This window comes from Metarhizium brunneum, chromosome 6 (assembly GCF_013426205.1).
Source record: "Metarhizium brunneum chromosome 6, complete sequence".
NCBI lineage: Eukaryota > Fungi > Ascomycota > Sordariomycetes > Hypocreales > Clavicipitaceae > Metarhizium > Metarhizium brunneum.
In genome coordinates, this window is record NC_089427.1 from 3,294,644 (window position 1) to 3,309,822 (window position 15,179).

The window sequence follows — 15,179 nt, forward strand, 5'->3', positions numbered from 1 at the left end:
TCATGTCGACTCTCTCGCGCACATGTTGTCTCTGATTGCCACTCAACACTGTACCACCGGTCTTGCTATCCTTGCCGGCATCAATGCAAGTGCAGGGTTGCAGGGGTTCGCAAGCACATGTCCTGCAGTCCGCTGCTCTTTGTTAGACCTTCATCGCCTGATAGTTTTTGTCCCACCAGTCTCGGCTATGGTGGTTTTGTTTTCTGCGCCATACGACCACTGACGACTTGCAAAATTCTGGCCCGCTGGCCGCGTTCGTCGTCTCGTTTCCCGATTCCCCGGCTGCAGCAGGCTCACGAGTTGTTAGTAAACATAGCATCCCCGTGTTCCCATGACAGGAGATACACCGTGGTGAATCAGCCCTATATTCCGTATACATAAAGCTCTGAGACGCTGGGTGGCAACTACCGTGTTTTTTCCCTTCTGCAATCTTATTTTTCGTCTTGAATACTGCGACCGCGACCGCGACTACAACATCATCAATATTTCCATCGCCTTGGTTGTCTATCAAAGTGTCACCAACTCAAGTGGGGAGGGTTTTGGCATTAAAACCGATGCACTATTTGCCATATCCACTACCCGTGACTCACGGCATTGGCTCACCGACAAAAGAGCACTTGCCATTCTGAGTACTCGTATGGAAGGATAGCCACGGTGTGATGTGATGTGTTCTATATTCACGTCTGGGGTCTCGGTCATCAATAACAGTTGCTGACTTGACCAGAGCAAAAAAAAAAGATCTCTCAAAGTGCTACTTCTGTCGGCCAGCCATGGTCAGCATTCCCAGAAACTCTTCGTTGGTTAGTGGTATTGCTATGGCTTGGGGTTGTTGAAAGGCTACGGAGTACGTTTTCGTCGCCATCCTATCAACCATCGGCTGTTCCCGCAGCAATAATGTTCTGCAGCTTCGCACTTGTTTCCGCTCTTGACCAGTACGGACAACACGGTAGAAGACACCAGCCCCCGAATTTGGGGGCTCTACTTGCTTTTTTTCGGGACGACCATGTGTTGGTCGAACGGGAAGCATCGTGGATACTACCGGTACCCCTCATTACTTGGCCAATTGTTTAACAGGAGACGAGATCCCCCAGTCGGTATGTTTCCAACTGCAAAAAACCTGGTCCGTCGACAAAAGAACTTGGAGGCCATGCCCTTGTTAACAGTTTACTCAATGGCGTGATAGTTTAATCGCTGCGGAATCTGAGACGCGGAGATTGTAACGAGCAGGAAGATGTGGAGTTTTCGGGATGCCACCGCCTCTTTGGATTCTCGACCAGCTAAGACGCAAGTCTCGGCCGATGGCATCCTGCCACGAGACCTTTTGTGACAACAAATGGTCAGGTGCACGACGATCAAGGAATTGCTGCTGTGCATCGTGTCTGTCTTTGGTCAGTATGCTGGCAAGAAGGCGGTCAATGTCAGCAGTACCATGAACAAAAGTTGACAGGCGAATAAGAAGGAAACCGGGCTCGCAAGCGACACCTGCCACGCTACGATGGCAAGTTGGACACGGGTGAGAAAGCCAGCTTCTCAGCCACATATTTTGCTATGGCTCTAGCAGCACGTTCGGGTTGCCGATATGCTCGTAAGGTGCCGGGCCGCACACTCCGTCGAGAGCCTGAATCGATTTGCGAAAATTTCGACGAAGCCGTAATGACAGGGATGCCATGTAAAACCCACTGGCAGGTCTTCTTTCTTTTACTTCCGTGGACGGACATCCCCCCGCTGGTATTCGTGGAAATACGATTTTCAGCAAAGGGGTTTGAAGACCATGAGATTTGGGGAAGCAATATACCCTAGCATATTGCACAAGTTGCCAAGAGCGGGCTAACGGGGGGAAGGGGTGTGCAGACGATCAATGTGAGTTGCCTGGACCCTGCTTTGATGCACAGTGTGCGATGGCGCAACACTACTGATCCTGGCTGGTTGGAGTAAGATAGTGGCAGAAGACGCTGCACAGAAGATGTCTCATCCCCGGACTACTGCTGATGAGCCGGGTGATCAGACCAATTAGTGGAACTAAAGCGGAAATCCCAGCGCAGGTCGCGGCTTCTGGCTTCGGCCGTTATGAAAACACCGGCCATTCCGTATGGTATACTCCGTAACTGACTTGTGATGAGTGCGGAACATTGAAGCTCCTGTGGAACCTGGAAACTGTAACAGGGACAAGTATATCATGGTTCTCGAAAACAACAATCCCCTGTCGATTCTGACAACTCTTCAAAGCAAAGTTCAATTGGACAGACTTTGTATGGATATGGATGGATGGCAAATGAATGCGGGGTCGAAGTTATCACGTCCAACTGCATAACTGGGACGTGTCAATGACAACACAGTTCTCTGGGCTCCTTACTGCGGTTCGCCAACTAGTATTATTAGTCTTGGTTCTTCAAAGTCGAAAATTGAAGGGTAGCTCAGTTGCTTCAGGCTAATGCCGCTATCCGCGTCCGAGCCCTGCCCCTCTGTTGATGACATGCAGAGCTCATGGCGTTGGGGCAGAGTTTCGGCCGACGCTATCTCGAATCAATACGCCGTCAAAGACTGTGCGATGTTATAATACCACTGGCCTAAGACACGAATGGAATAGAAAGACAGAAATGAAATCGGCACCGTTTCTACAGGGCAACACAGGCTTGGGACTCTAAGACAAGAGCCGGCTTTAGCAGCGGCGGAGACTGAACTAGTAGTGCAGTATCACAAACATGGCGCATCGTTACCATCGCCTTCCCTTTCCCACATCGTGGTTGCGGCAGCTTATGTATGTACACCTAAGCCAGGTCCAATCCGGCTGAGCAAAAAGCCAGGTCACTCACAATGGATTAATGCTTGACCGACGGCTGATCTGCATTTTGCGCCAACAGAGGGACCCATGGCTGTTGCAACGCCGGGGCCTGCATCCTACCATCTCGTGGCTTGAAGACGAAATAAAATCATGATATTTTTTGGTGGCTGGGATTAAATGTGTCGGATGCTTTAAAAAAAAGGAAGGAGAGGGGGCGGACACAGAACTCTCCTGAGCCCCTTGATTTATGGTAGGAATTTGGAGCGGTTGAGTGTTTGCATGATGCGTTTGTGGTGACACTGTACCGGGGCCTTGATAGTCTGGTTGTATTTGACATGGAGTGTTTTTTTTTTCATCTTGCATTGCTCAACTACTACCGGGTACTCTGCACTTATAAAGGTCGTTGGTTCATGGCTAAGCTTGCACAACCGGCTCGATTTCCCGACGCTCCACCATAGCAAAGCTTTACTTCGTCATGGACTCATGAGTGGAGCTGTGGGCGCTGCACGATGGGCTTTGCTTAACCGTTCCTAAGGCTGGCTTTGCATGAACCTCAACATGTACGACAGTTGTTGTGGCGGTGTGTCTCGACGCCGACGGCAAATGGGTCCACGGCCGACTGCATGGCATCACGAACCGTGAGGGTCTTGGACCGGGGAACATGTAATTTCAGAACAAGACGAGGCAAAAGAGTTGAAAAGTGATAGTCACGAGCATTGTGCCCTGCTCGGCCTAGGGAGTGCTTGCAATATTAATTATGTGAGCAGTGGCACTTGACGAGTACGGCATCCGCCCATTGCCAACTCCACCATGCGACTGACCGACATTGATTGGGCGAAGGAGGATTTGATAATTCGTGGAATGGTCCCAGCTTTCCACAAGCAAACATTGCGCAACACGTCTAACCGTCAAGACATGATGAAAAAGACAAACCTGACGGATCGCGAAAAAAGTTGAACTTGATGCAAGTACTAATAATGCCTCCACGAAGGCGGTATATTGGGAGCATTGACCATTTATCTCGCTTACCTTCACCTTCAGGTGCCTTCCCCAGCTTTCGAAATGCACCATCACCGGTGACCGGCCCCATTTCAGGTTATAGTTTTCCCAGCGACCCAAATACCAAGTTGTGTATGTACATATGTACATACAACAGGACATGTGGTTAATCTGGGCTAAATTAAAAATAGATTCAGAATTGTTAGCGTCGTGGTCGAGATAACGTAGTGCCGCCAACATTGCGAACATGGCGTAAGCGCCGGCCGCGAGACAAATGACGGCGACGGCGACAAGGATCCAAAATTAGCCCAAATACTACGGAGTACTACCACGTTAAAAGAGGGGTCAATTGGAGCAGAATATCCGAGTCAACATGGGATGCAGGTTGTGCACGGAAGCACTCAAGAGGATTCCAGGTCGGCTGTTTTGGCAGCTGTCGCGTTTCGGCAAGCGCCCAGGCGTCAAAGTCTGTTTGCCGAAGCACAAGGCTAGAAAAGAAGGGCGACAAGAACCTGTACGTAGGCAGAGCTGAAGGGCGTATTCAAGGCGCTGGAGAGGACGATGAAGAATGGCTGAAGAGGGCTGGTGTTTGGGTGATGGCCGTCTCGGGGAGGCACGTGGTCCCACCTCCTGACTTGCTGCTTCCTTCCTTCCTTCCCGCGGCGCACCTGCTGGTGGTTTTTTGTCTTTTCCTTCTCCTTCACTAGCTCTGTCGATTATCCTCACGGAACATTCTTCTTCTTCTTCTTCCCCCCCCTCTTCCCCTTCATTAGCCATTTTCCTAACCCAGACCATCATGGCCGCTATGGCCACGAGAATCGCCGGTTACTAGAAACGCACGACACGATACGGAAACAAGATTCCGAGAACCCCCATCGGGGACCTTGGATGACATTGCCGACTCCGCACGTACATACAGACATACTAGACATGTCCAACGGAGTAGATGGCACGGACGCTTGCCTGGCTTCGGCGGTCGAAGTCTGTTGACTATGACCTGGGGGTGGATCTTTAGCGCGCCATGACGCCAATGCCATTGGACACATGGGGGCTTGAATCCCCTGTCCCCATGTCTAGCGTCCTGCAGAGAATAGCCAATCTTGATGGCCAAGTGCCTCTTCGCCTAAGCCCAGACCCTTGCTGGATGGCAGCGCTATTGTCGGTTGGTCCCGCGGCCCCTGCCGCTTCTGCACGAGCCAGCTTTTCGTCACATGCAACTGGCGAATCAACGTTGAATCATGGCATCTCACCGAATGCCACCAATGCGCACTATGCCCAAGGGACAAAACTATGCCGCCACGGATGCGACTCTGTTTGGTTCGTCAGTTCCCTACAGGACGGAGAGCTGACGAGGTGAGCAATACCGTCTAGTGGTACGTTGCTGGCACGTTGCTATGTGCGGAGCATGTACATGCAGACGGGACATGTACCTGTGTGCGCTGTGTGACTGTGTCGCACAGCGTGCCGTGACTCTCCAAGTCTCTTCAATTCGGCTGTTGAACTTGTAAGTCCATGGCCGGCCGTCGAGGCCCTTGGTCAACTGCATTTATTTGTTGAGCTTCTGCATCTAGGACAGGGTACCGATAAAGGCCATGCTCCATTTTTGGCATGTCCACCAAGCTCTTCGTGTTCCGTGTTCCATCCCATGCATTGCACAGAGAGTTGACGAGACCTTCATTGAGAAGGGAGAAAGGCTTGCCTTTTCTTTTGTCATACGCACATGGCGTCTTTGCTCGACGACTGCCCGAGACATGGCTCGCCGCTCTCGGATAGCTGCTCCAAGGGAACAGACCGTGGATCGAATATCCACATCTCACACCGCCAACAATCTTCTCTGCCGTCTCTATTTTGCCCTTCATTCTTTCAAGCATGACTGTGAATGGCTCAGGTTTCACATTAATTCAATTCATGAAGTGACGGAAAGTTAGGTCTTCGGCGTGAGCGGATTCACGTGGAGTCATGATGGCAGGCATCAGGCATCAGGCCATGGGCAACCCGGGAACATGGTTTGGTGCTGAGAGATTTTGTAATATGCACTCGGTACCTTGAAGGCTCGTATATTGAGCCACAGGACTCCTGGAATGAAAAAAAATGTCGCCCACACGGCCTGGCATCAATCGTGCCGGGGGAAGGAAGAAAAAGGAGGGGGGAGGGGAGGAGTCGAGGACCATGTCGGGTGGCCCTGGTCTGGAGTCCGAGACATGACATCTTTTACTGCTCTAGCATGCGTGGCCCTGCTTGGTGTACCGTCAAGTTTGGGCAGAGATCAACCAGCATGCTACCTCGAACTTCCGAATAGGTGAAGATGCATCTATGCACTTAACCGACCGGAGTGGTACTCTAGAGATGAGAGAGAGAGCTGCGTGGGCCGACATGGAGCTTTGCAGATGTCCATTTAGATGACAGTGGACTATGACATCCGAAGCCTTGCGACTACATACATATGCACAGCTCAACCTGTCCACCAAAACAGCGGCGAAAACACGCCGCTCGTTTGGGTTGTAATGTGTTTGCGCCACGACCAACCACTAGGCACATAGCTAGCTGGTGGAAGGTCAAGCTACTTGCCATGGACTTTTCAAGTTTGGCAACACAGCTACTCGGTATATACATACATACTACTCCGTATCTCTCTCTGACTTGGTGTCATTGATTCCATTCCATTGGACCGTCCGTGCTGAAGAGGCATTGGCCATGATGGTCCTTTCGAGTACACAGGTGACAGGAGATGAAGTGAAAACGCATCACAGCTGATTCCGACTTGCATGCGATTAATGAAGCAAAGACCACGGGCAAGAGGCCTGACCTCGGGCGAATAGACCAGCCGATGACCCCTCACTCATGGTCCAGCCGGCTCCGACGTTGAACGACTATCGTTTCCAGAGCAGAAGACACTCGCACCCGTTGAGTCTTGACACGGGCCTTTGCCAGCCATCTACATCCGGTTTACGGCTGGCCGGCGGAACTAGAAGGCGCATGCATGTATGTACAGTACAGTACGGCATGTGCGGGCAAAGAAAGCAGGGTGGGTGGCATTTTGCAAGCAAGCAAGCTGCGTGACTTTCCTCTTTCGACGTGACACCCTGGTCTGCAGAGCATAAGGGCTGGCGAACATGCCAATCCTGGGCGGGCCTCGAAAATGGGCCCCCCTCATTGGTTTCTCTAAGCGCAGACTCTCTCACTTTCTTTTTTAAACCGTGGAATGACGGCCCAATTAGTGTGTGGTTCAAAAATAGAAACAAATAGAACCGGCTGTCAACTTGGCCAACTTGTCGTCCTTGGCTGTGCGAATGGCGGCCATGATATAAGCCTTTGGCCGTCCTTCAACTGCCCATTAATTTGCCCTTTTTTTCTTTCTTTCCTGGTGTAGACGACGAGAAGTTCCAAGTGTTGCCAAAAAGGCCTTTTCTTTCATTTAACCCTCTTTTCTCCTTTGCCCCTGGTTGGGTCCTCTCTGCCCTCACTCAATACATACATAATAAGACGAGACTCTAATACTGTCATCTTCTCCTGCCCTCAAGCGCCATCTCCAGTCAAGAGCAAGCCGGACTTGCTCGACACCAGTCATTCATTGCACGGACAAGGAGAATCACTTGGTCCCAAAAACAGAAAAACACGGCAAAGCCTGTGTGCACACAGTTGTCTGATACGACAAGTCGACCGCAACGTCTTGACCACTCAGGAACTGATAACAGCCTCCAGCAACGCGACACATAATTAGCTAATTTCGAGACCAGTCTTGGTCAGCCACCCAGGACCAGGGAAATCAGGCGGAAAGCTCGCTCCACGGTCGACTATCGGATCGACGCCGGGGACCTGTTGACCTGGAGGGAAAAACCAACCCTGGACTACGAACGGAACGGACTGGTTGTCCATCCAGCCTCTGGATTCGCAGTTAGAGCCACGGTGCAGTAATCCAGCCCGCACTGTGCCAAAGCACCCCTCCCGCAGGGTAGCTGTCTCCGCTCTCACTCACGGCACCCCCCTCTGAACACACGCCCCTTATCAATTGATCCCTGCAAGCTTCTCTTGCTGCTCTTTGGTTGCCCTGTTCGGTAGCTCTCACACACAGCATCGAGCACGTCCAGTACCATACAAATGCCTTCCTCGCCCCCCGACTATCGCAACGGCTCCAAGGGAGCATCCGACGCAGTTGCAAAAATGACAGTTGCGCAGAGTACAAAGGTAAAACCGGCTTCAAAAGCGAACAATGGAAACACAAAATCAAAGTCAAAGACGCAGATGCACCGCAGGTCAAGAACAGGTAAATGCCGAGTCCGACTTACACGCACCTTCCTCACTTTACCCACTTCTTCACTTACACGAGACCAACAACAAAAGAGGGAGTCGCAACGGCCGCTTCTTGCCCTTTCTTTGGTTGTCTGGCCCTTTTCTCCATCTTTGTTTTGCCAGTGAATTTTCTACACACCTCGCAACCTCACTTCGTGCTCAATTGAACGCTTTGAAGCTAACAGTCTTTTCTTCTTTTCTTCCCCGACAGGCTGCTATACCTGCAGATTAAGACGAAAGAAGTGTGATGAAGGCACACCGATGTGCACTGCCTGCAAACACCTTGGGCTACTATGCGAATACAAGCGACCCATCTGGTGGAGCAACAATGATGCTCGAAGACAGCAAAAGGATGACATCAAAGGCATCATCAAGCGCAAGAAGCTGGCAGAAAAGACTTCCAGCTCAGTTCACACCTCTGTCAGCCCGCCTCCGGGCTTGTCGCATTCGGTGCCTACATCGGCCACATTCTCGGACCCCATGGATCGCACAAGGTCTGCTTCCATCGACTCCCATTACTCTGATGGCTTCAACTTTAACAGCCCGCCCAATGGAACCGAGTTTACCGCGTACAACGCCCAACTACACCCCGACTACGTCTTCAATGGCTACTCTCCATATGAAGTTGATGTCAAGACGGAGCGACAAATGTTTGTCAATGATGTTCCCACGCTCAGGGAGTCCCATGTGGCCACGTTCAGCACTTACCAGACTCCCCCTCCTCCTGGAACCATTCTACCGTCTGGCCAATTCGAGAACGGATGGACCGAGCACATTCGACAAGAGCGACGGGAGTCGATGGCCGAGGAGGCACTCAATGTCAACTTCTTTGACTTTGCGCACGGCTCACAAAACGGATCAAAGCAATTCAGAATTGAGCTGGAGGAAAGCGATCAGCTTCTACTGGACCACTTCATCCAATATGTTTTGCCCATCATCTTCCCTATCCTGGAGTCAAACCAGCACGGGTCGGTCGGCTCCGACTTGATTCTTCCTGCCCTGCAGTCCAACGGTGTCTTTCTTAACTGCTGCCTTAGTATTGCCGCCCAGCACCTCAAGACCCACGCCAACCTGCCTGCCGAGGACATTGATGAGGATATCATGAAGCACCGTTATGCCACCATCTTTTCGCTTTGCGAGTCGCTGAAGCGTGACGAGAACCACCAGCAGATCCTAGAAGCTACTCTGGGCCTCATCTTTTTCCAGTGCATCGTTGGCCGCTTTGATGATGGCCTTTTGGATATCGCCTGGCACCAGCACTTCCAGGCTGCCATCAGCCTTGTCCAGAAGCTCGACCTTCCCCGGCTCGTGTCCGACCCTGCTGGCCAGGTTGGACCGACTCCCTTCAACATGACATTGACGGCCTGGATTGACATTCTCGGCGCCACCATGCAGGGGACCTCGCCTACCTTTGCTCACACATACCGGGAAAAGCACCTGTCTCCTGTCAACTCCCAGCTCGGGCTCCGCGAGCTCATGGGCTGCGAGGACCGGGTCATGTACCTCATCTCTGAGATTGCCTGCCTCGACTCCCTCAAAAAGGACGGCATGGACGACTACACTCTCTGCCAACACGTCTCCGCTTTGGGAGAGCAGCTCACTCTCACCGAAGTCGGCGATACCGGCCCCAAGATGCCCTTTAATGCCAGTGGCATCTTGTCACCCAAGCAGCTCTGCAAGAATATTACCTCGGCTTTCCGAATTGCTGCTCGAATCTATCTCTGCAGCTTAATTCCTGGCTTCAGCCCAAGCCAACCTTCTCCTCGAGCTTTAATTGAGAAATTGACGACCACACTTCAATTCATCCCCTCTGGACCACAGGGATACGATCGCAGCCTTGTCTGGGTCTACCTCATTGCTGGGTCCGTAAGCTTGCCTGGAAGCAACTTCCGATCTTTCTTCGAAGAGCGCGTCGCTCTGCTTGGTCATGACGCCATGTGCGGCGCTTTCGGCCGTATGGTGACGGTCGTCAGAGAAGTATGGAGACGAACTGAGAGCTTGACCCAGGTTGCGACTCCTGGATCATGCTCGTCTGAGATTATGCAGCCGTACGTCAACTGGCGTGACATCATGCAAGAAAAGGGCTGGGACTTCTTGTTGATTTAAAAATGCCTTGTCTAGATGTCCGCAGCTGCATGGCATGGCATGAATCCAGCCTCCTTTCAAAGTAGCCGGTCTTCTTGGAAAAGGGTTGTCAAAACGCTTTGTGTTCAGACAAGACTGGAAGCAGAATTTCACTTCTGTCGACTAGCCTTTTGTCTTCTTCTCCTTTCCTTTTTGTTGCGCCTGCCTTTGAAGTCTGTGTGGACCAAAAGGCAGGATACCTTTGACTGGAACTTGTTTCTTCACTTGCATGTCTGCTGGCTACTGCATCGATTGCCTCAGACACCTTTGTTGTCTTGCCCAATCATGACTATTTTTTCTGTTCATTTTCTGTTCATCGTTCTTGGCTTCGCAGCCACCTTGATTTTTACAATATACCCTACTGGCATGGGACTTCACATAGAGGACGCCGCGAGGCTTACCGGGGTCACACCATTTTTTTTTTACAGAGAGAAGCAACAGAGAAGCCTTCTTCAACATTTTCAACACTTGGAACAACTCATGGATGACGGGGTTAGGGGGAGAGACGGGACTTGATGAATTGACGATTGGTTATGATCTGGGATCTGGAGGCACGCATGATGTTTTTTTTTTTCATTTCCCTTTGCAGTTTTTTTTCCAGCCGTTGTTGGGTTTTGAGGACATTTACATTCTTGGTTCCAGAGGGAAACAATTCTGGCAGGCATCACTCGTTAGTCCCCCGCGTACAGGGCTGGCTTGGAATTTGGGGGTCATCATTGGGACAGGGTAAGGCAGCATATGCAGCCCGTTGAGGGCTGCTGAAAGAGGAGGAAGACAATACCATCCCGTACATAGCAAATGAATACAAATACCCATACCAATAACCAACAAGTTCGTGTCTTTTTGAAACAGTGAATCGGAGATGGCCTTTGCACAGACGGAACCGGCAATCAACTTGGTCTGACCGACGTAGCCCATCGACCGTTACATGAGCATCCTCACTGTCCATCACTGCCATGTGGTGTGTTCCTGGTTTCCATTGACGGGTTAAAAAGCCCAAGCGGAAAGTCTATTTAGTGGGTGGCGATGCGCGTGGCTTCACGTTGTACAGGGAAGAGGATAAGGGCTATCTTTAGATTTCTCCGAATTCAACGCCATGATGTGAGATGAAGATGCGGTGCGCCCGACGCCTTGTTCCTACTACTATCTTCATTCATCTCCCCGCTCATCGGGTCGTGAATTGTGCGGAATACCCCGAGCGTGCGCGAGGCATGTATAGGCTACGGGAGCAGGCAGCTACGGTATTGCAGCAGAATCAAGGTTTACTTTGCCCGCCACAGAACGGACAAGCATTTTGTGCTGTGAAGATTAAACCTTTGGCTGGCTTTTACAGTGTACGGAGTACCGGCGAGCACACCCCGGCCAAAACAATGGGGCCTTTCAACACGGAATCAAGTCTCGTCTTCACAAAACGGCTACTCCCGCAGCACGTCAATCAATCATCGTGTACTCGACAAAGAAGCGTAACCCGGCGGTTTGTGTATGGCCCTTTGTTGCCTGTCTCTTTTACTCGCACAGAAAGAGAAGGACAAGAAAGTAGAAAGCACAGGTGTTTCTTCGTTAACAAGAGGCCCAGGCGACAGGCTTGTGGCGTGGCGTAGGCGGAATTCATGGCCGAACGGTTTAGCTTTCGACCATGTAACACGGCTGTCTGGGAAGTGCTACTGTGCTTTGTAAGCCGAACGGCTTCGCTGCAACGCAGCTTGCCCGACCCGCGCAGCTTTTGCCTGACCCAGGCGTCGGGGAAAATGGCGGTGCTGGGAAGATGTTAATCCCAACAAAAAGGCGATACGTTGCGTCCCACGGCACCCTGGGGAACCAATTGCTGGAAGGGCTTGCAAGACAGTGTCGACGAACTGTGGCAGCTGGCCTGCAGAGGGTGTGAGCGTAGACGCGTCCTCGGCAGACAGGGCAGAGGACAGAAGCTATGGCCGCTGGTTCAAGCGGAATCCAGTACAAATGCTCCTAGCTGAGGCCGAACAGGGCGAGAGGGACGCATTTGCTGGGCAGGAAGAGGGGGGGAAATGCCTCGTAGCGGGCGGTGCGGCGCGACCAAGGACCGATGGCTGCTTGAGATGCATGATGGAGGTTTGCACATTGATGGGACAATGCCGCGGGGACGGGACCTGGGGGTGGCGGGTGACGCAGAGCGTGGTGGTATTTCTGCAGACCCAAATGACGACGGCCATGGGCAGAAATCAAGGCGATGCGGGTTGGCGTCGAGGCCATCTCGGCAGGTGAGTGGCTTCGCGATGCTGCACGTCTGGCAAGCTAAGGCTGATGGTGTCTGGTCTCATGATGCCTGTCTTTGTCAGGAGACATGCAAAAGCAGCACTTGGGGACAGGGAAGATTGGAGCCAGCTTAGGGCCGGCGTGCTGACTTGCTACCAAACTTTGCAATACTGGGCAATCCGAGGCGCATTACGGAGTACGGACCATTGCATGGGCTGCTATGGAGGCGCGATTCGGACGTTGTAAAGATAACAGTGGCAGCCTGGCTGACTCTATACAGGGCAGCCTCCATTCCGTCATGCAGATGACATGTTGCTGGTTCTTGTATCAAGTGGCATTGTCCATCATAACATAGCGTTCCATTCTTGATGACGAGGTGTACAGCCGCACTCAATGCTCACTCAGTAGCACATGGCAAGGATCAAAGAGTACGACGGTAAAAGCGAGCAGAGAAGCAGATATCCCCGCCTCATCTGGGACAGTGAAGCTGCTCTAATACCTGTCTTTTTTTTACAACAAGGCCATCTGGAAGTGGTAGCTTGATGAAATGCACCGTCACTCGCGTCGCTGGCGTGGGGGCCGGACAAGGATGATGCACCATTGACATGTGTTTGTGGGCTGCTGTATGGCGGGATGCATCGTTGGGGCGGCATCTTGGGCATTGTCTGCTATTTCCGAGCATCGGGTTCGGCATGCAATGGAAGGCTGGGCCTCCATCATGTAGAAGCCGGCCTTGAAATGAGGCGCCGTGCTGCACTTGTTGGTTGAAATGCAATGAGTTGGCAAATATTCGGGGCGGGGGAGAGACATGGGGTCTGCGGCGTGTTGAGCGTGTTGAGGCGAGGTGATATGGATGTAACCGCACCGTGGTTGCACCACCTACTAAGCAGGTACTCCGTACATGCATGAAATGTCCGGTATACCTGGTTATAGTTGGGCAGTCTTATTGTCGTCTTGCGGTGACAAACTCCGTTCCCAAGTCATGGAGATATTGGCATAACTTGACAGCTCGACCATGTTTGAAAGCGGGGGACAAAACGTTGAGCATCTGCTATTGTGTGTGAGTACGGAGTACCTAGGCACATATGTATTTGTTGGAAGGCAAACATACTCTGCCGTGGGCTATAAGGTACTCTTGAGTATTCTAGTCCATCTATGCAAAACAAGAGTCGCAAGCTGACAGGAGGACACAAGTGGATGGGCGCCGCCAGCCTGAGGATAGGTGGTGGCTTAATGTTCCGTGGCCGTCGTATTGTAGGGTCCCAAATATATCTCCGAGCCGTCAAGACTATTGTTTTGTAGAGGCGATGGCTTGCATGTACGGCAATGCGGATTGAATGAGGCAGCACAGCATGGGCAGCGGGTAAAAAACTTGGCAGGTCAGCATGAATTGATGGCGGAGCAGATCTAGCAGACAAGTACGGAGTACCGAGTACAGGCGCCGTTTGTTGGGCGTGACTGCCGACAGCAGCCAGCAGCCAGCAGCCAGCAGCCAGCAGCCAGCAGGTACCAAGGCAACAAGGCAAGCATACAATGGCAGATGGCAGAAATGGCAGGAGCACTGACCCCGCAGTTGCTGTGTTTGTGGTATCGGCAAGCGCCAGCAAATGATGCCCCCCGCCTTCCCGCCTTCCCGCCATCGCCCGTAACCGCCTGCACCAACACTCATTCATCTCTGGCCAATCAATTCACACGCTTGGCAGCGACTCGGCTGTCCTAAGGCGCCATCGTGTCGCAAGCGAAATCTGCCGACGCTCAGTGTCCAGTCGATACTCTCGACCAGGTCGGATTTTTTTCTGCCTTTTCCCCAGCGTCCCATCAGACGATCCGGAACCTTTTCTTCCCAACCTGTAAATGGGCTCTTGGCCACCCTTCATGCCGTGTCTCCCTGTTCGGCGTCTCTTCAGTGACACACTTGCCGCGCAATCGGTGGTCGAGTGGTTTTAACGCCTGCGAGACTGAACACTAGCCAAGGGTCAAAGGAGGCCAGGAGGCCACGACGGAACTGGCGGAAACACAATGCGCAGCTGTGAACGATTCGATTGCAGTGGGCGAGCCCGTGACGGCCGGGTGTGGGCAAGATTCAAGAGCTTCGACGTGGTAGTAACGGCGGCGGCAAAAATAAGGAATGAACAGTAGCAGCAGCTGGAGTGAACGCATGACTCCTTGGACCTTTCTTCTTGGTCTCACGATTTTTGAACTCTTGCCTTCTTCGTTCGCCATGCATGTGTCTTGCAGTGGTCCCGCTGTCCTTTGACTGACCAGTTTCTAGTGAATGGCCTTTCGTCTGCCCACCCACCTTGTCTGTACCACTGCTGAACAAGCGGGACTCTTGATGCATTTTTTCATGAACTGAACATCATTGAGATATCGTAGCACCATTGTTAACGGCTCTTTCCTCTGTCTTTTTATTATTCAACTTTTGTGCTATACAACAACGCTTTCCCCCCCCTCAGCGACATCATTATCACCACCAGCATATCCGCAACTTTCACCTCGTCATCAAACCAACGTATTTGCCTGCTGTCTGCAACGAATAATCGCCTTTTCGACTATATTCAGAAAGAAAAATTACTTCTCAAATATACAATGGCCAGATTGCCTCCTCATCTTCGGCTCCTGCTTCTCGCAGGCGTCGTGTCTTCAAAACCAACCCCGGCACTATTCGCTCGCGATACTTGCGCAGCAAGCGGCAGAGCATCTTGTACGTCGCAGGGTCTCTCGGAAGGGCTGTGTTGCCCTACAAGCAGTA

At 51.9% G+C, this 15,179-nt stretch overlaps 1 protein-coding gene across 1 annotated transcript; it reads left to right on the forward strand.

Annotated features, from left to right (window-relative positions):
• Positions 1-8,332: 8,332 nt before the first annotated feature.
• Positions 8,333-10,177, forward strand: adv-1 (Transcriptional regulatory protein pro1; the record flags this gene model as incomplete). Its single annotated transcript, XM_014690525.1, has 1 exon — positions 8,333-10,177. One exon carries the CDS (start codon positions 8,333-8,335, stop codon positions 10,175-10,177), a length of 1,845 nt encoding a protein of 614 aa, XP_014546011.1.
• Between the last annotated feature and the right edge of the window lie 5,002 nt (positions 10,178-15,179).